At 40.5% G+C, this 19,725-nt stretch overlaps 1 protein-coding gene across 2 annotated transcripts in view; it reads left to right on the forward strand.

Moving 5' to 3' along the window:
* Positions 1-19,725, forward strand: part of LDB2 (LIM domain binding 2) — a 246,506-nt gene that overhangs the window by 217,066 nt on the left and 9,715 nt on the right. The window contains exons 6-7 of one of the 2 annotated variants that reach the window (XM_089524758.1): positions 11,440-11,563; positions 15,255-15,406. In XM_089524758.1, the coding sequence (XP_089380884.1) occupies positions 11,440-11,563; positions 15,255-15,406 (276 nt within the window). The remainder of the gene's footprint in view (positions 1-11,439; positions 11,564-15,254; positions 15,407-19,725) is intronic. The other variant, XM_089524760.1, reaches the window with a different exon arrangement.

Genomic DNA, 19,725 nt, shown 5'->3' on the forward strand with positions numbered 1-19,725 from the left:
GATTTTGTAACTTATCTTCATTTCATTTCTAAATGGCACACTCTTATTTAATTCACTTATCTGTTTTTCTCTGTTTGACCTGTGGTCTTATATTTACAATAATTAAAACAGTGATATTGATTGTTCAGTAGTTTCTGGCTGCCTTTCACCCTGTGTCCAATTGAAATATGTTGGAGGAGAGACTCTGACTTCTGCCCAATCCATGGGCCACACCTGTCCTCTCAGATTTTTATGTAGGGACAAAGCATTTAGATAGGATCTACTTGCTTAAAATTCAGTATCTGTAGGTCTAAAAAGTGCAATCAGGTTCCCTTATAGGGACTTGAAATTTTATGTACACTTTCGGTTTATGCGTTTTGAATTTTTCACACATGCATCTTACCTATGTCCTCCAAGACAGGCATAACCTGTCAGGTGAGCGGTAAAGTACAGTCTGTCACTACAACAAGAAGTAAGATAAAGTGTCAATGAGAAAATATCTGCTTCAGTTAAAACATCCATGTTAATTTTAAAATACTGATAACACCTTATTACTATATCATATTAATATTAGCTTTCAAAATTATTAGCTTGATGTATTCTTAATCTTTGCCCATCTTAACTATAGAAAGACTAAGCAAGTGATCCAAGAGGCAAGTTAGGCTTTCATAAATGATAGTGTGATTGAGTTTGCAAGACTTGAGCAGGGCTTTGGATAAATGGGTGTCTGCGAGTTCTCTCATTCATTGGATTATCATAGTTCAAAGCCAGCTTAACAGCAATAAACAACAGCACTTCTTGAGTGCGAGCAGGTTTCAATTTGATAGTGAAGTCAAGGAAACTAAACATAGAATATCCTAACTGTGGCAAATATATTGTTCCATTATTTAGCCAAATTAGCTATTTAATGCAATATGGACTGGCACCAGGATATGCAAGCCAAAAAAATGACACAACAGGAAATAGTTTCTGAGCAACTTCAGTTTTAAACTCAGGAATAACTGACATTGTTGTATCTTGGCCACATCATGAGAAGCCATGACTCATTAGAAAAGACAATAATGCTGGAAAAGGTAAAAGGCAATATAAACATAGGAAGACTGCCAGCCATGTGGCTAGACTCAGTTAGGGAGGCCACAGACCCAAAATTACCTAAGTAGAGCAGTGGAGGATAGCAGGGCTAGGAGATGTCTCCTTCACAGGCTCACCATGAGTTGAGGTCCACTTGAGGACAGATAACAACAGCAAAAGGTAGAAAGCAATAGGAAAAAAAGGAAGACCACATTCCAGAAGGATGCACTCAATCAAGGAGGCCATTGTCTTGAGTCTACAAGACCCGAACAAGGCTACTGATAACAGTGGCATGGAGGTCTCTCAGTCATAGGATCACCATAAGTCAAAGTTGATTTGATGGCAATTAACAACAATAATTTTAAAGAGTTACTGTTCATTCTAGTTAACAGACTCCTCTTCTGGCTGGTGCATTTTTGGCAGATGTCACTGCCCAGAATGAAGGTTTTTGTCACAACTAGACATCATGAAGAAAACAAAGGGGAAACACTTGGTAACCTGGTGTACCAGAGCTGTCTATCCAGTCCTGATCAACCAAAAAATATGGCTTTGTTATAGAACAAAGTTTGATGAAACTCTCCTTTTTTAAAAAAAGAAAGCAGGATTCTTATAATAATTTATGCAAAGCTATGATTAAAAGTGCTTGGGCTGTTTCTGGTGAACTCTTAAACGAGAAAGAAAGCAGAGTAAAAACCCCACTTTGTTGGGTACTGATTATTATTTTATTTTATTTTTGAGAAATGCATTTTGTGAATGCTTAGGTTCTGAGTGTCTGTCCTGTCTTTCTGGACAAATACAGTTATATCGTAGGACTTCAGCTAGATCAAGATTGAGAAGTATATGCTGTTGGACTGCAAGTACCAGGAGCCCTAGCCAGTACAGTCAGTTGCAAGGTCCTCTGAGAGTTGCAGTCCAGCAACAGCTGGAGGACTGTATGATCTCCATTCCTGCTGTAGAGAAAAGATTTTGTGACGTGCTCCATAAGTATGTGTATTGATAAGGTTTTCAGTACAAAGTGGCGTTTATATGTCAATTGAGATGATCAACAGTTTTAATCTATTGCTTTTAAATACATTGTTAGCCGGTCTTGAGTCCCATTATTGGGAAAAGCCTGGATATTAAATACATAAATATTAAGTATTTGTACAGTAGCTTGAAGAAAATGTTTTGGTTGAATAGATTGATCTGCCGATGGGTGAAAGTTACTGAAGTCCTGCTGGAAGATCTTAATTGATTCCTAATCATGATGATGATGATAATAATAATAATAATAATTTGTATCCCACCCCTCTGAGAACAATCGGGGTGGCTAACAAAGTTAAAAATACAGAACATATAAAATCCCTAATACCCTCCCCTCCTTAAAAAAGTATTAAATCCAATACAGTATTTAAAAAGGCACAAAACAAAAAATACACAAACAAACATACAAGTTAAAAACTGACCAAAAAGTCAGCAACATCACACCCGCAAACAATCAGTGGGAGCAGCAGTATCTTTCCCAGACGTTCTTCTAAGGCCGGGTTCTCTATTCTGGGAATCATGAATCATAAAGATGTCATCAGTGTGTCTCATACAGAATTCAGATCCAATGTTAAAATATTGGTGTACTGTGGAGTCCATCAGTGTCTAAGGACATAGATATTAACATAAAGATACAGCATCCCAGCAGAGTTGAAGTAATTGCAAGTAAATACAAGTGGCAAAATTTGATGGCTGGATATCCTATAACTCCGTCTGGAATGGTGTTCCTCGTGATCTGTAATCCATCTTTGTGGTGAAGTTTGGTATAAAATAAGGACAATAATAAATAAACCTTAGCTCTTCACTTTTTTTTCCTGGTAATGCTAAGACGGAAAGAAGAGAGGTATATTGCCATAAACAGTCCAAAAGAGGGATGGAATAAAAATACCATGATCAGACAAAGGGTACGGCCAGAGGGCGACAATATAAAACCAGTAGCTCTTAATTGAAAACACCTAATGAAAAAAAAATACACAAAAAGATCCACAAAGGGCTAGTTGGAAGGATATGGAATTCTGCAAGTTGAAATGACTACCCTGAAGGCAATATTTCTAGTGGACTACAGCTGTGCTTTGAGGTGTGGCTGCATAAGGGCTTCTGAATTATATATGATTGTGGGAAAGTGTAATTGCATAAGAGAAAAGGTGCTTGTTCCTTCAAATACCATGGATTTCAGACCAGTTAGGACATTCAGTATCAAATCCAGCATTATGCATGTAGCCCAGAAACTGGCAGAAAGCCAGTGACGTTCTTGCAACATCTGTGTCATAAGCTTCAGTGGTCTACCATGTCTTTTAATTCTTTATTTGATCGATTAAGCGGTTATAAATCAGATAACCAATCACCTGAAAATAGTAGCCTAAATCCAGTTACTTAGGAGCAAAACAGACCGCCCCTTTGGAGTGGCCTCAGGCTGCCCCTTTTCTCACCAGATCAGGGCTGCAGCAACTATACGCCACACCCCAATCTGCCCTTTTCCCAGCACAAACAGAAGTCACAGATAGCTGCTTCTTTTCGCACTAGGGAAAAGGTGCCTTTGCCGTCTCAGTGGCACTTTTTCTGAGATTCTTTGATGCAGCTGCAACAAAGAAGGGGTGTGATGCTGCCCGCTGTGGGGTCAGTCAGGCAGTGTGACACCAGTATCAGGGACGAGTCGGGGCATCTGACATGTGGTCACTCTACCCCCATTCCTCTGCAATGCCCCTTTCACTTAACATTTAGGTGTAGAATGAATACATTTAGGGGAATAGGATTCTAACAGCATACTGTGGGCTGAATCCTATTGTTAATCTGAACTATAGTAAGCCCATTGAATCAGTGATACTTACATGTACAACTGGTCATGATTTAACAGTTGATTCCGTGGGTCTTCTTCAGACTAACTAGGCCCTTGTCCCCATCATCTTGCAACTTTTCATCTCAAACTTTGAAGACAGTGGACATACATCCAATTACATGCTTATAGGACTCTCTTTATATGATCAGAATTGCAACAATCCTTCTGGTTTTTATAGCATGCCTGTAAAACGAAGCATCTGAAATGACCATATCTGGGACTGTTATAAGTCATGCAAATGTATTGTACCCAGTGTCTTTTATGGGGTTTAGGAACACATTTCATTGAAATGTTTATGTTTATCAAATTTCCTTGGGTCTGCATGCTTCATGGTGTGCTTGCTGGTTTACGTTATTTATTTCTTTACATACTTATTCATTTATCTAATGGCTGACATTTGTTTTGGATCAGTGATGAGCTGAACAAGATGAGCATCTTTCTGGAGTCCTACTGAATCTGAGGAAGCTGCCAAGGACACACGTCAAAAGTGACAGCGGCAGCAGCATTTTTATAGTCCAAGTGGAAAGCAGCAAACTGATAAGGTCTTGTTGTTGCGCAAATAGGAAAGGCTGGCAGTTTGCATATCAGAAGCATCAGGTGTTAGGATTTGAGTCAGAACTGCTGAATAGTGGATTGTTTGCCTTTTGGAGAAATAAAGGAAGGAAATGTCATACAGTAAAGCGACACATGATAGGGACAGGAAACAGCACACAGGGAAAGCAACCTTTTCCCGTGCTGTTTCCTACAGATATCAACTGCATGGGAATATCTGGTAGGTGAAAAATCAGTGATGCTGATTTTTTTTTTTTTTTGGTCCCTTCAGAAAAGCAAAATAATTCCAGAAGGTAATAGAAGAATGTTTCTGATCTGATCATGGTCCCACAATGTCCCCGTTGCATACAGTTGCTACTTTGAAACAACTTTATCTAAGAAAGGAAAGTTCTTGCAGTATACATGAGGTAGAAAATCATAACAGTTGTGTGCATGTTGAAATTAGTATCATGCAAGTACCAGTTGTACAAACAAATAATTAAAGTTATTGCATTGCTGTCGTTGTTGTTGTTAATATTAGCAGAGTAAGTACCAGGGAAGAATGCCACATTTGGGTGTAGTTGATCATGGTTGGGTCCCAGATACAGCGAGTTAAAAGGAATTGGAAAGCCTTCTGCTGAAAACCTTGCAGTGCCAGATTGCGTAAATACATAATACAGTCTGATAGATTCCTTCACAATTTACATTTGCAGATGTATACTTTAAAAACTTGGCTATACTTAATAAAAAATAATGCAAAGATACAGTCCTGTTAGTGTAGAATCAGTATGTAGAGAGATCTTATAGAAGCTATGAGATTAACTGAAAGATAGAAATTAGCAGCACGAACTTTTGAAGACTTCAGTCTACTTCCTCAGATGCATTTGGTGGAGTGGAAGCCAAGCACAGATATATATATGCCATTGGTATGTGAGGATGTCAGTTCAAATTGCAAATCCTTTATGTACAGAGATGAAGTTGCAGGTGATGCAACTATCCCTTTGTGCACAAACAACCAGCTGCAACTTCATCTTCATACACAAAGGAATTGTAATTTGAATTGGCATCCTTACATAATCATAGAATAATAGAGTTGGAAGAGACTGCAAGGGCCATCCAATCCAACCCCCTGCCCTGCAGAAAATCCAGATCAAAGCATCCCCGACAGATGGCTATCCAGCCTCTATTTAAAGGCCTCCAAGGAGGGAAGACTCCACTACACTCCGAGGGAGTTTGTTCCACTGTCGGACAGCTCTTACTTTCAGGAAGTTCTTCCTAATGTTGAGGTGGAATCTCTTTTGCTGTAGCTTGCATCCATTGCTCTGGGTCCTAGTCTCTGGAGCAGCAGAAAAAAAGCTAGCTCCCTCCTCAATATGACATCCCTTCAAATATTTAAACAGGGCTAGCATATCACCTCTTAACCTTCTCTTCTCCAGGCTAAACATCCCCAGCTCCCTAAGTCATTCCTCATAGGGCATGGTTTCCAGACCCTTCACCGTTTTAGTCAGTCTCCAGTGGCATATATATGTCTGTGCCTGGCTTCCATTCCACCAAATGCATCTGAGGAAGTAGACCTAAGTCTATGAAAGCTCATGCTGCCAATTTCTTTCTTTCAGTTAGTCTCAAAGGTGCTAAAAGTTCTCCCTATGTACTAATAAAACAATGTAAAGAGATTATATATTCTCTGTTAATCTCCTGCCCCCAAACACACACACACTGTTCTCAGTTTTTGCAAAGTTTGTATCGTGCTTTTTCCCAAGGCATCTTTTGAGACAAACTCTGCTGAACAGAGGTGTTTTGGACCCTTACCTCTCATAATCTTTCAACTAAGGAAGCTATGTTAGGTAGGCCTAGCTGATCCTATCTGGGAACTGTAGCCTAAAATGTTGGGGTGACATGATCATTGTTATTACTCTACTTTATTTTATTATTTAATTATATCCCAATGTTCTCCTGGCCCTTGGACTCATGGTGGCTTACAGGGTAAAACAGGTACAGTGAAAGTCCATGCCATTACAATATAGCATACAAACATTAAATATAGTTAAACTATAAATACAATTTAAAGAAGTTTAGACATTTTTGTTGTGTGCTTTCAGGTTGTTTCCTATATATGGTAACTCTAAGGCGAACCTATATTGGGATTTTCCTGGCAAGTTTCTTTTAGAGAGGGTTTGCCATTGCCATCCTCTGAGTTTAGACATACATAATACTTACTTCAGAGTTGAAGTATCTATTAAAAACTGCAACAAGTGCAAAGTTAGTTTACTCTGTTAGGTTATAAGCACTACAAAGCTAGAGAAGGCTATCAAATACTATAGTTTTTAAATACCAGTCCCCCAGCAACACTTTTTGAATTCCGCTTTCTGGAAAGGACTGTAATCACAGCGAAACAGTTAAAATACAATTACATCAGATTTCTATTTTAAAATACAAGTTAAAAGCAATTTCAAACATACATTGAAACATGAAAAATAGAAACACAACAGATGAACACACCCATTAAAAACTCTGTCTGCTGCAAAGTATGCTTTCCCTAAATGGAAAGGTTTTCACTCCTGAGGTAAGAAGATTCACAATTTAGTAGCAGCCCCTGAGGAGGCTTAGTTCCATGTCCTCACCCAACGTGTTTCTGATGGTGGTGGGACCAAGAAAGAGCCTTCCCTGAAGAACTTAAAACTTGGGTAGGTTCATACAAGAACATACTGTCTTTCAGATAGTGTGGACCCAACAGTGCAGTCCCTAGATATAGTGCCAGCTTCATACATATTGGAGGCATAGAATGTTCACACCAAAGGCAGTTTACCTCTTGGCAAACATTGTGCTAAACACAAAAACAATTTTCTTTGACAAGTAAAGGATTCAAATCTCGTTTGACATATAGGATAGACAATTTGGGTCAAGGATGCTTAACCCAAGGCAGTGGTCCCCAAACCCTGCTCTTCAAAATCCCTTAAAGAGATTAAGGGATTTTGGACCTCAGCTCCCAGAATTCCAGACATGGCTGAGGCTTCTGGGAGCTGAATTCCAAAATCTCTTAAAGGGCACAGTTTGGGGACCACTGACCGAGGGATTTCAGGGACCACACCATTTTTTAGATTCGATGTTCAAGAGGCAATGGCCATTTGCTTGGCTCTTATGGACATAGGAGAACAGCATATTAATCCTTTTCCTTTACAGTAAAAGTAAAAGGAAGCCTTTAACTACAACTCCTTAATTCACATTTAGCAGAAATATAAGTTCACTTGTTTGGAGTCCCAAACCCAACTCACGTTTCCCCACATAATTTAAGCAACATATATCTTGCAAATATGCAGTCTGCTCTCTTTGTAAATGCTTGCATTCCCCCCCCCCCCCCCCCCCCCCCGTCCTCAGGGATTTAAGGACTTGTGCCTTTCTGGGCTTTCAATTCTGCAGCTTTAAGATTTTAGTAGAGATTTTTCTCTACAGAAGTAAGCTGAATATGTTCACCATATGGCATACATCTTACTTGACTCCAAAACACTGTATTCCTTGCTTAAAATGCAAAGGCCAACTAAAATGAATTAATTAAATTGAATGCAGATACATTTATGTTCCTCCACAGCATTTCAAATGAGGCCTGGTTTGGCTTCCTTTGCTGAGTTAGTTCTGCCACCTGGAGCCCAGAACTGGAAGAATTACAGTAGCTTTATTGTTTGTCCAGCATGTAAAGAATGTGTTTGGCAATGGTGATTAAAAACAAGTGAAATGGGGCCAAAGAAGAAAAGAAAAATGTAATTTTTAGTTGTATTCGCCAAAAACAAATATGTTCTTATACAAAAAATAAGTGACACAAAAATGTTTTGTTAACTTGAGCCACTTATTGATTGTAACTTGAGAGCAACCTTATTTATGGTGATGCATGTAATGTAGTGAATTCAGGAACAAGAGGGTTAGGATAGCATTCTTTTCTGATGTTTGCTTGAATGCAATGTGTCAATTATTCACACATTTAGTTTTTAAAATATTTAGAGACTTCTGGTTAACTCATTGTCAGTTCACCAGCCATATGTATTTTGTCATCTGAATTTGAAAAAAACACTCCAGCCTTCACTAATTTTGACTAGATGGGGAGAAAATACTTAGCTGAAATTCATATAAAAAGAAAGTCAACTTTGGATGGAAACTATTACTGCCTTTCTGGTTTCTAATACAGAGACAATATATCTATTCTACTGTCATTTCCCATGTAGTTTAAACGATAGTTTGGGTCAGACCAGCATTCACCCACTGACATTCACAGATATAGTATGAACACCAAGAAATAGCAGTCTGCATGTAAGCTGCTCTAATGTTGGCGTCTCTCATGACTGGGAGTCACACAGTGTTGTCCTGATGCCAGTGCCAACAGATTTCAAGAAACATGGATTGGCTGGCAATATTTTCAGTAGAAGCCAGATCAAGAAGAATAAAGAATGAGAAGAGGAATTAGATGGGTGCAGAATAGCATTAGGAGGGACTTTGGTAAACCTAGTTTTAGTTCCAGTGGAAGAATGTCGTTTTTCTCTTTGTCTGGGGTGAAATAAGACTTGGAGAAAATAAGGATAGTCTTTGGTCTCTAGATGGTTGGTCTAGACTGGAGCTACTCAAAGTGAAGGTCCATGGGCTGCTATGAATCCGGAAAGCATTGGCTATTGGTCTGTGGTGAGTTTCTAGGAAAGCAACCACTGTACCAATTGGGCACACACATGATGCTAATCCCTGGAACATTAAAAAAGAAAATGCTGTTTCTACACATGAGATAGCCTGAAAAGCACTGGTCTAGACCAAACATTTAGTTCAGCAAAAGATGGAAGAAACCTGACAGAAAGCTAATGTAAAGAGAGCATCAGGAGGGTGGCTTTTTAAGGATAAGAATGTGATCTGGCACCCTTTAAAGGAGAAGGGGTGGAAAGCAATGAATATGGACAAAGGAAAGAGAAAAATCAGAATGGCAGCAAATGGAGGCAGAAATGGAGATGAGAGAGAAGGAAAATGGAACCTATCAGAAAACAAGAGCATAGCTGGAAGTGCAGGACATGTGGGAGATGACACAGTGAAAGTTGGGAATGGGGGGACACTTTCAGAAAGTAGGGTTTCAAAAAGATGACAAAGGTACAATAATTAATTTTAATCTAAAAGGATTCTTCAACCTTAAGATACTGATTGTAGTGTACAATTATGTGGCAAATGAATATTTGTAAGTTAAAAATTGAATTGAAAACAGTTCCCTCTACTTGACACTCTCTGCCCTGCTGTACCATATGAGGTTGGCACAGTGACAGCTGATGGCCTTCATGTCAGTGGGTTGATAAATCCACTCCTGATTGTAGTCTGAACTGTAAAGCAGCTATCCAAAGTACTGAAGTTATTTTGAGGCTATGCTTGGGGTCCATCATGGATAGCTCCTATAACATTCAGATTAAAACCTAGATTTGCCCCAATCTGACGTGGAAGCCACACATTCTCACAGGCTTGGAAAATAAGGTGAGTAGCTTCTCCACTGAAGGAAGGAAACTGCTGAGCTTATTTCTGAGATTATTCAAGTTTGTCAGTCCACATTGGTTTAGTGGTGGCACTCCAGATCCAGCGACACATTACTGAAAGAAGTCAGAGTGGACTGTGGGAGGTCTCTTTCCCTCCTCATTTCCAGCATCTGATACAATGCTATGCAGTGTACCATGTCCCATAATGAAAGGCACCCTGAAATTGCAGAATATTGTATTATCCTCCTCATTGGAACACAAATCACCGACAATAATTTGGGAAATGTAGTTTTGCTGATGGCCTCTGGCATTTTAGTAGACTTTGGGGAAACTACATTTCCCTGGGTCTCCTGGCACATTGTATAGCACATCATCTGGGTGCTGGGACCTGGGGAGGAGGAATATTTCTTCTTTTCCTTTCTTCTTGCTTGCTTGGTTAATAATAATAATAATAATATGTTTTATTTGTAGACCGCTATTCCGCGATGATCATAGCGGTGTACAGTAAAATCGTAATACAATACAAAATACAGTTAAAGGAGGGAGAAGTCTCGTCCTTCAGGCAGTCCAAGATGTTGCTGGGTCTGCCTGATGGCTCCCTCTGAGGCCGAGATGACAGTTGCTAGCAGAACACCAGCTGACTGGCTGAGTTCAGTGGCTCTGTCAGTGAATGGGAAAAGGCAGGAGAGAGGTTTTTGTTTATTCAGATTAAAATCCAGGCCAGAAAAAAATTCAGAGATTGTATTGTTTGCCTAATATTTTAGACACACATTGTAAACCCCTGCAATTCATACCTTTGAGTCCAGAAATGGAAAACTCTACAATGGCATTAATGAAATTATGTTTAATTATTATTTGGAGACATAGTGCTTTGTTTGATTAAGGGAAAGAGGAAAAACTAGAATTGAAGGAATCAAACTAAGGTCTCATACGAATTGGTCTAAAGAAGTATGAGTTCTCACAATACTGCTCCTTTGGTTTTGCCAGGTTTTGCCAGTTGTTTCTCCTCTTGGTCTGCTTATTCTGTTCTTTTCGGCATCTGTTTGTAATTTAAAACCAAAACAAAAGCATGGTTTGTTGAGGTGCTCCTGTTGTTTGAAGGGCAAATTTTCTCCTCCGTGTTTTTTTTAATCTTAGAATTATAGCACTAGAGGGAAAAGTGCCATTGCACTGATGTACTAGTGCACTATAGCCCTATGACACTAAAAATGTGTTTAAAAGAGGTAAAGGAAAAGAAGCGAAGAATATCATTTTGTAGTCAAGATGGGAATAAAATCTTGCAGCTGGTGCTGAGAATTGCCAAGAAATAGTCTGAGACTAGGAAACATTATTTTGATGTGTTTAAAAAGGGTGGGGGACACCCTGAGAACTAGAGCAACAAATATTGCAGCTTCTCGACACATTTACCCTGTCTGGAGGAACCCTGAGTTTCAATTCAGGGTAGAAGTGTGCTTTTCAAGAACTGCCATTCATCATAAATTTACATCCCTGCACTTTTCTTTTCTTTTGCAGTTGTGTGTAATATTGGAGCCAATGCAAGAACTGATGTCAAGGCATAAAACATATAATTTAAGTCCTCGAGACTGTCTGAAAACATGTTTGTTTCAAAAATGGCAGCGGATGGTGGCACCTCCAGGTATGGTTGGCCCTTAACATTTGCTTTCTGTGTTTTGATTATAAGTGGTTGAAAGACAGAGAAATAAAAACCTGGAAAATTACAGATGCCTGTTTAAATGAGGCAAGACGTTAAACTAAGGAAATACACTACATATGGCACCTCTAAATCAAGCTAAGCAGCAGTGACCCTCCATCTCCCTAGCTACACCTAGTGGTGCGGGATTATGGGAGTCCCAATCCAAAAACATCTGGAGGGCCATAGTTGCTCATCTATGCCCTAAATAATTGCAATAGTATCCTTGAAACTCAGGTTCTTACTACATTTCTTTTACTATAGCAAAATTACATCTCTGCTAGTGGAAAACCCAAAGTCTGACACATTCCATAATGTGGGAAGAAATAGCCTAGTACAGCTGGAAGCATGGAAACAGCCTGGTTAACCAAAGGTTTCCTGGCAAAGGGAAGCCATGGGCAACTTTTTCCTGCTTTACCTACATAAAACTTTGTGGTAGATCTATGCCCTAGTTCTCCACCCAGCTTCCCTCTGGATGGGACTGGAAGAGGCACAGAGATGTGAGCAAGAGTGCTAATGCTCCCATGCTAGTGCACTAACTCAGTCCAGCTTTGCGTTCCCCCTGAGCCTAATGTCATAATTGGCTCAGTGCTTGTGGAATGTTTCCTGTTAGCCTTGACAACCTCACCCGCTACCCTTGCAAATAAAGCAAATGGGCTCTCCATAGCAACTCTCCTCCTGACGTTCTGCTGTAGGGAAAACACCTAGCACTGAGAAACATGCAATACCACCATCATCTTTGATAAGCAGATCAAGACATTTGCTTCCCACTATCACAGGCCCCAGTGGGTTCATGCCAGTGAGGTGGAGAATCCACAGTGCGTTTTAGCCCAAACTGCAAGGTAGTGACCTGTTTCCCAAAAACAGCTTTCACACCTTAGATAGCTCATTTAAAATTCAGACACAAACTCAGAACAGATTTATTGTCCCACTGAAAGTAGCAACTTCCACAGAGTGCAAAATCTCCACAACGTACAGGAAATTTCTTGGCAAATTAGTTCATAGGGAAGCAATTAAATAAAATAGAATCATGGAGCTATAACTCTGTGAACTGTGTAATATAATGTTTTGTGTAATGTGAAAAGGACTAGATCACTTGAGACAGAGACAGAAGCAGAGAGAACACCCATTGAACTTTAAGAACTTTATCACACCAGCCTGCTGTCCCACCACAATTGGGCTAGTCTAAGAATGGAAGCATACTGGTTTGGCATAATTTCTTATAACACTTTTACCACCAAAATGCTTTGGTGATCTATGGTCATCTGATCTGTTTTCCAAATTACTAAATGCTGCCTCTAGGAGGAAGAGGGGGATGAATGAACCCATTTGCCAACTGCCTCCCAAAGCCAGCTGCTGTATGAATGTGCTGTTCCTTCCCCCACCCAAAGCATAGGGCTGCTGTGTGCACATTCACATAGCAACCCTACACTTGGGAGAAAGGAGAGAAATGAGCGAACCTGGCTGCCAGTTGCCTCCTGAATCCAGCTGATGTACGAATGTGGTGTTTCTCCCCCTTTCCAAAGTGTGGGGCTGTTGTGCGCACATCTACACAGCAGGCCTGTGCTTTGGGAGGAAGGGGAGAATGATTGATCCCAGCTGCCTGTAACCTCCCAAAAGCTTCTTGTTGGCATGATTGCTGTGATGGGAACTGGGAGAAGAGCAGAACCATGCCCACTGACACCATGTGACTGCCTGAGGAGTGGAAGAGCAGTGGAAGGAACCTATCATACAAAGGCAGTAATGAAATAGCAGCAAGATTTAGAGGCTGTTGATGGGGTTTGCCTGTCAGTGAAAAGGTGCTCTGCAGTAACTAATGGAATGCAAAGCAGCAGCAGGATGGACACAACATCATGTGATAAGTACTGTCCAAAATAGCTTTTGTCCTATTAAAATTCCCCTTTTCCTGACTTTTGTGGTAAGGTTTCAAGATTCCTTCAGTTACCTCCCCATGTGACAAGTAGCCTGGTTAAAAATGCATTTAGCCTCATGGGAATCCTTTTAGAGATATAATTGCTGCGTGGGGGGGGGGTGACATTTTTCAGTAGGGCCAACACAACTGTGCTTCAAATCCTTCCTGTTAACCCCCAAGTATAGTAATAAGATTTTGAAAATAAGCTTCCATTGGCAATAGTGGAAGCTTCCTCTTAAAAAGTTATATGGGGATCTGAAGAGAGGAAAAGCTGAGGAAAGAAGGGGTGGGAATACAGATAAGGGGAAAGAGAGGGAAAGGTATGGGAAATGAACAACTGGATGGATGAATAAGGAAGTGATTATGTGGGTGGGGGGCTCTGACCCACCAGTGTTTGGCTTTGAACTCATCCGCCATTGACTTGTATCCCTTGACGGCTTCTTCTCAAGGTGATCAAAAAAGAAAGATTTCCCATCAATACACTGAATTAGGGAAATTAAACAATTTCTGACTCAGTGTACTGTTACAGACTGCCAAAATAAAGCTGCTTCGGGTCTCTTTGGAGGTATGCTGTTTAAATGATGCATGCATCCTAAGAATCCGGAAGCTGCACCAAAGCTGCACTCCAGTGCTTAGGAATGGAGTGTGGCTTTGGTGCGACCTCCGGACTCTTAGGACCCATGTATCATTTAAATAGCATATCCCCAAAGAGACCCGAAGCAGCTTTATTTTGGCAGTCTGTAACAGGCCAGTGTATCTTTGAAAGGTCTGATCACCTTTGCCATTCTTCCACTGTGTCACTACCTCCATTGCAGCTTGCCTACTTTCTCCCATGTGGATCAATGCCTTCTGCTGACTTCTGGAAAGCAAAGTAAATGAATTCTAACTGGCAAGATTTCAAGGAGGCTGAACTTCCAATCTGGCTCTGCATCTGGGTAGTTTAGTTTCCAGTGACAGGGACCCTGTGTGAGACACTCTCTGTCCAGCCAGTTCTTTTCCTCCTCCTGACCCAGTTGATGATAAGGGAAAGGATTTTGCAAGCTGATAACTGGTATTTGAATGGTCAGTATCAGAGCTTACAAGTAACTACTTCCAAAAGGTTACCTGTCATTAATTCATTTCCCCAGAAACAAAGGTATAACTATATTACATTACAGTGGAAACTTAGGGATAACCCATGCTTTAGTGGCATAACTGTTAATTTTAATTATTTTTATAGTTATGGGAGGTATGGGGTCACTGAATGAGGAAGGATATCATATGGTTCAAGTGCTGGCTTGTATTCTGTTGTGGATGTTCAGGTAACAAGATGGTGAATGAGAGGAGTGCATTTTTTATCACTAGCTAACAGCTTATAGCAGTCAGATTCACCACCATCACCACTAAAAGTAACAATTCCCTGGCAATAAGGTTTGGGAGAAAGTAAAACAAAAAACCTTTTAGAATCAGCAACTATAATGATAACAAACTACATTTGTCTTGAAATTATAACTGTAACTAATTCATTTTTTAAAAAATAACCTTCCAGGCTTTGGGTAGTAATGTACATCAATTTTTTTTTTACCTTCCCCTTCAGTGAATTTTGTTTTCAGTAGTAGGTTTAAATTCTATATATTTACTAATCTAATTTTGTTCAGAGTACGCATCAGCTGGAGGAGGAGGGGGCCCCAAATTGTTGTTCTTCTGTGTCCTCACATCTGTCATTTGTTTTGCTCCCTACTACAGCAGAACCTACAAGACAGCCAACAACCAAACGGAGGAAAAGGAAAAATTCAACCAGCAGCACTTCCAATAGCAGTGCTGGGAACAATGCAAACAGCACCAACAGCAAGAAAAAAGCAGCAGCTGCAAACCTGAGTCTTTCAAGTCAGGTACCTGTAAGTCTCATTTTCCTTTTAGGCCTCCATAAAAGACTATACGGCTTAGTAGTATTAGCAGTACTACTATTAATTAAAACAATAACATAGACTGGGATCTTAGCAAGAATAGTTTGTGTATGTCCACTGGAACTTTTCAGAGTCTCCCCCTGCCTGCTGCAGATTTCTGAAGGCTGCTCTAAAGGGTCAGGGGATTCGTGGGAGGAATTGCTTGTGCAAAGCAAAACATCTGCAAAGTCCCTTGCACACAATTAATGTGATTTACCACGTGTGAGACAGCCATGCAAGGGAAGCGGGAACCCTCTGAATTCCAGCCAGAATATTTTAACCCTATCTGTGTTGATCAAAGAGAAGCTTCCATCCACATCTCATTTGTACAAATGAGAAACTGAGGACAGTTTCTGAAAAATCAGTCAATCCAAACATTGCAGGCAGGGGCTTTAGAGCAGCAATGTAATTCCATAACTAGTGTTTTAATTCAGCTCCTGACCCTTGTCAAGGCAGAGTATTATTAGAACTGAGATATTTGCATGGGCTGTATGTATTCTATTGCCCTTCCAGAATCTGTATCACAAAACCTAAATTCTCCACCAAGAGAAGATGTTTTTGTAAACTGTTTGGGGGCAAGGTTTGGGGTGAAGAGTGGTGCAAAAACTAAATTATACTGTAACTCTAAATTATAGTACAATCAGATTAATTCCTACCAGAGTATACTTGCTTAAAAAACATTAACTTGGTAAGTCAATGCTTAGGGCACTTGCACACTACAGAATTATATATGATTCCACTTTAACTGCCATGGCAATATCCCATGGAATCCCAGTTGAGAGGGGTAGTTATAATTCTTAGCCAGAATGTTCCTCTAGTCAGTGCCTTACTAAACTACAAACCCCAGGATTCCCATAGGCTGCAGCCATGGCACTTGAAGAAGAATCACAGTGATAGAACTGTATAGTGTGAAAGAACACAAATTCCATTGATTCATTGGGATTAATCTACTGTAGTTGGGACTAAAAATAGGATTCAGACCAAAAGACCACAGGAGACTTTATTCAGTATCCCTTTCGGGGGAGGAGGGGTTTGATATTTCACCAGATGTTGCCCAAGCGTTTTAAAGCTTTGTCACCATAATTTTTTAAAACAGAGATTCTCGGGAATCTTTATTTTGTGTCCCAAACCTTATTATTTGCTTGCTTGGAATTGTAGTGGTTAGGCAGCTATCCCTGAGTCACAAGTATTTTCCACCTTTTTTGTCCATGATCCCTTGTGGGGGGAAAAGAAACATCATTCTCACCTGTAATACATGCAACAATGCACCATCCCAAAGGGGAGGCTATTGAATGAAATAAGATTCCAAAATCCAAAATGAAGCTTTTAAAAAGGTATTTTGAAAAGTACACGAGGTACTTCCTAATATTTTTTTAACTTTATGTTGTAGAAACCATGAACTTAAAATCATGTCCCTACCACAATTGCAGTCAGGTCTATGAAAATGTAAATCATTAATGAAAAGGATTGTGGCAACCCTTTAAAATTATACATAGGTATAAAATGGTGGGTATTCTGAAGCTTTTCCTGTTGGCCCATTTTCTTTCCTAGTCTAGTTGTTCTTCCATGGTCTGTTACCAGTCCATCTGTACCTCGCATAAGAGTTTACAGACTTTTAACTGGTCTGATCGAACTTTTAACTTGTCTGATCAGAAAGAATAACCCAGCTCAGAAGATGAACAGCTAATACAATAGAGAAACAGTCTGAATATAAACATAGCAGGATCTACCCCAGATCCCTTAGGTTAAAATTAGTTTCCCAGTAGATAAATAGTTTTGGAATCAAAAGTCTTCTTCTCATGTTTCACCTAGAATCATAGAATCGTAGAGTTGGAAGAGACCGGAAGGGCCATCCAGTCCAACCCCATGCCATGCAGGAAATCTCAATCAAAGCATCCCTGACAGATGGCCATCCAGCCTCTGTTTAAAGACCTCCAAGGAAGGAGACTCCACCACACTCCAAGGGAGTGTGTTCCACTGTCGAACAGCCCTAACTGTCAGGCAGTTCCTCCTAATGTTGAGGTGGAATCTCTTTCCCTGGAGCTTGCATCCATTGTTCTGGGTCCTGTTCTCTGGAGCAGCAGAAAACAAGTTTGCTCCCTCCTCAATATGACATCCCTTCAAATATTTCAGGCCTGCTTTTTGGGCGAGCTAATTCAAAACAAAACACAACACCCAATGGGGGTTGGATTGGGGTACCTTTTGTGGGGCACAGTTCATCATTCAATCAAAAACATTAGTAAAAGAACTAGAAAGAAATGGGAGCAGAATAATACCAGCAACATTAGAAAAGAATATATTCACATGAGAAAAGAATACATTCACCTAAAATGCTGTTAAATTGTTGCTCATTAAGTGCACATAAGAGATTATCAAATGGGGGAACGGGACATCATTGGGCCCATACAGACAGGCCAAAATAAAGCTGCTTCAGGTCTGTTTGGATGTATGCTGTTTAAATGATGCATGCGTCCTAAGAGGCCAGAAGCCATGTCAAAGCCACACTCCAGTCTCAAGGACTGGACCACAGCTTTGTCACAGCTTCTGGCCTCTTAAGATGTGTGTGTCATTTAAACAGCATACCTCCAAAGTGACCCGAAGCAGCTTTATTTTGGCTTGCCTGTATGGCCCATAGTCCCATCCCTGTCCTGTCCTTCCCGTATGATCGTGGGAAGAACTTTCAGACGATGTCACACTTAACAGGACATTATCCCATCCGGATAGCATGAGTGACAGGGATCATGCAAAAGCCTTTCAAATGCTGTCACGCTGATCCTGTCATTGTCCCGTCATTGAAGTAGCATTGCCTGGCATTTCGCATTAACAGGAGTTCACATTAATGCAATGCCATTTCAGTGACAGGATAATGACAAGATCACCTCTGCATTATGAAAGGCTTTCACGCAATTGCTGTCATGGACTGGATAAGGATGGGGGAGAGATCCCGTCCCTATCCCATCTATGTATGATAATCTCCTTGTTTCCATAATTATATTTGTATTTTCTCTTATTTCTCAATAAGCATACTTCATTGAAATTATTTCAAAGATTGTGTGAGAGGCGAGGTTTTCAAAATCATTTCTGCTGATGTGGAGATGCAGAACTTCTGGTTTGCCATAACTTGAGACCCACCAACAGAAGCGAAGCTATGTGTCATGCATTTTGTCCAACCTACACCCCTTTGGACTCAGCAGGACTTACTTCTGAGTCGATTGCATTGATGGGTTGTCTTGTGCAACTAATGAACTTCATTCAGCTTGGTGGATCACAAGCGTTGAAAGGCTACCTTATGTACCACAGTTTTTGTGAACGCAGACTCTGCTGTTTGTAGGCTAAATATTGTGATATCTAACTATGAAATGAGCGAATGTAGCTGAATCTTATATGCTGCCGTGAGTAGCCCATAGCTGTGTGTGTCCCCATGGAAAAGAAAACTCTAGGGTTTAATTCTTGGATTCTGCTTCTCACTCCATGAGCAGGAGCTAGGAGCACTCCAGAGCTGCAGCCTCAACCCTGGGAGGGATGGAGCCTTGTGTCATTCGACAACAGTGACCCCTACTGGCCAATTTAAGGAGAAGCATTGAGGGGCTCTAGAAGGAGTCACTTCCAGTCCTCCTCAGAGGTTGGTGGCTATTGCACGGGAACTAGCGAGTGGAGATGAATTGGTGTTGACTTGGTGGGTGTCTTTAGAATCCCTTTGTAAGAAACAGAGGGTCCCACATAGGCCCAGGCCAAACGAAATTGAGCTTAAGTCTCATTGAAATCAACCGAAGAAGTTAGTTACAACTAACTTTTATTTTATTTTTTTAGTGGGGCTTAAGCGCAACAGATTTTGCTTTGGTCGGGAACCAACTTGTTGTTGTTTTTTTGTTTCTTCTTCCTTTGTTTGACATATAGAATAAACATGCAGCAGTTGTCTTTTGCCCTCTTTTTAACAGTATCAGTTCAGAGAGCAGGATATAAAATAAAACTGCTTCCAGATAGATAATGTATGGTGCCTCTTATGGATAGCAATACAAGCAATCAGGTGTCATTTAACTTTGCCGCACAGCCCCCGGGGATGTGATGGGAGCAGAACGAAAGGGGGTGGGATCGGAACAAAATGGGGCAAGGGACGCATTTTATCACACGTCGGAACGCCACCAATGCTGCTGGAAGTTTCCATTCCATTCCCGATCTGTCTCACAGGAGGCGATTTTCAAGAATGCTTCTGAACAGCTCCTGAAAATCACCTCCTGTGGGACAGATTGGAAATGGAATGGGAACTTCCG

This window comes from Sceloporus occidentalis, unplaced genomic scaffold (genome assembly GCF_023333645.1).
Source record: "Sceloporus occidentalis isolate IW3139 unplaced genomic scaffold, rSceOcc1.0.p SCAF_5, whole genome shotgun sequence".
Lineage (NCBI taxonomy): Eukaryota > Metazoa > Chordata > Lepidosauria > Squamata > Phrynosomatidae > Sceloporus > Sceloporus occidentalis.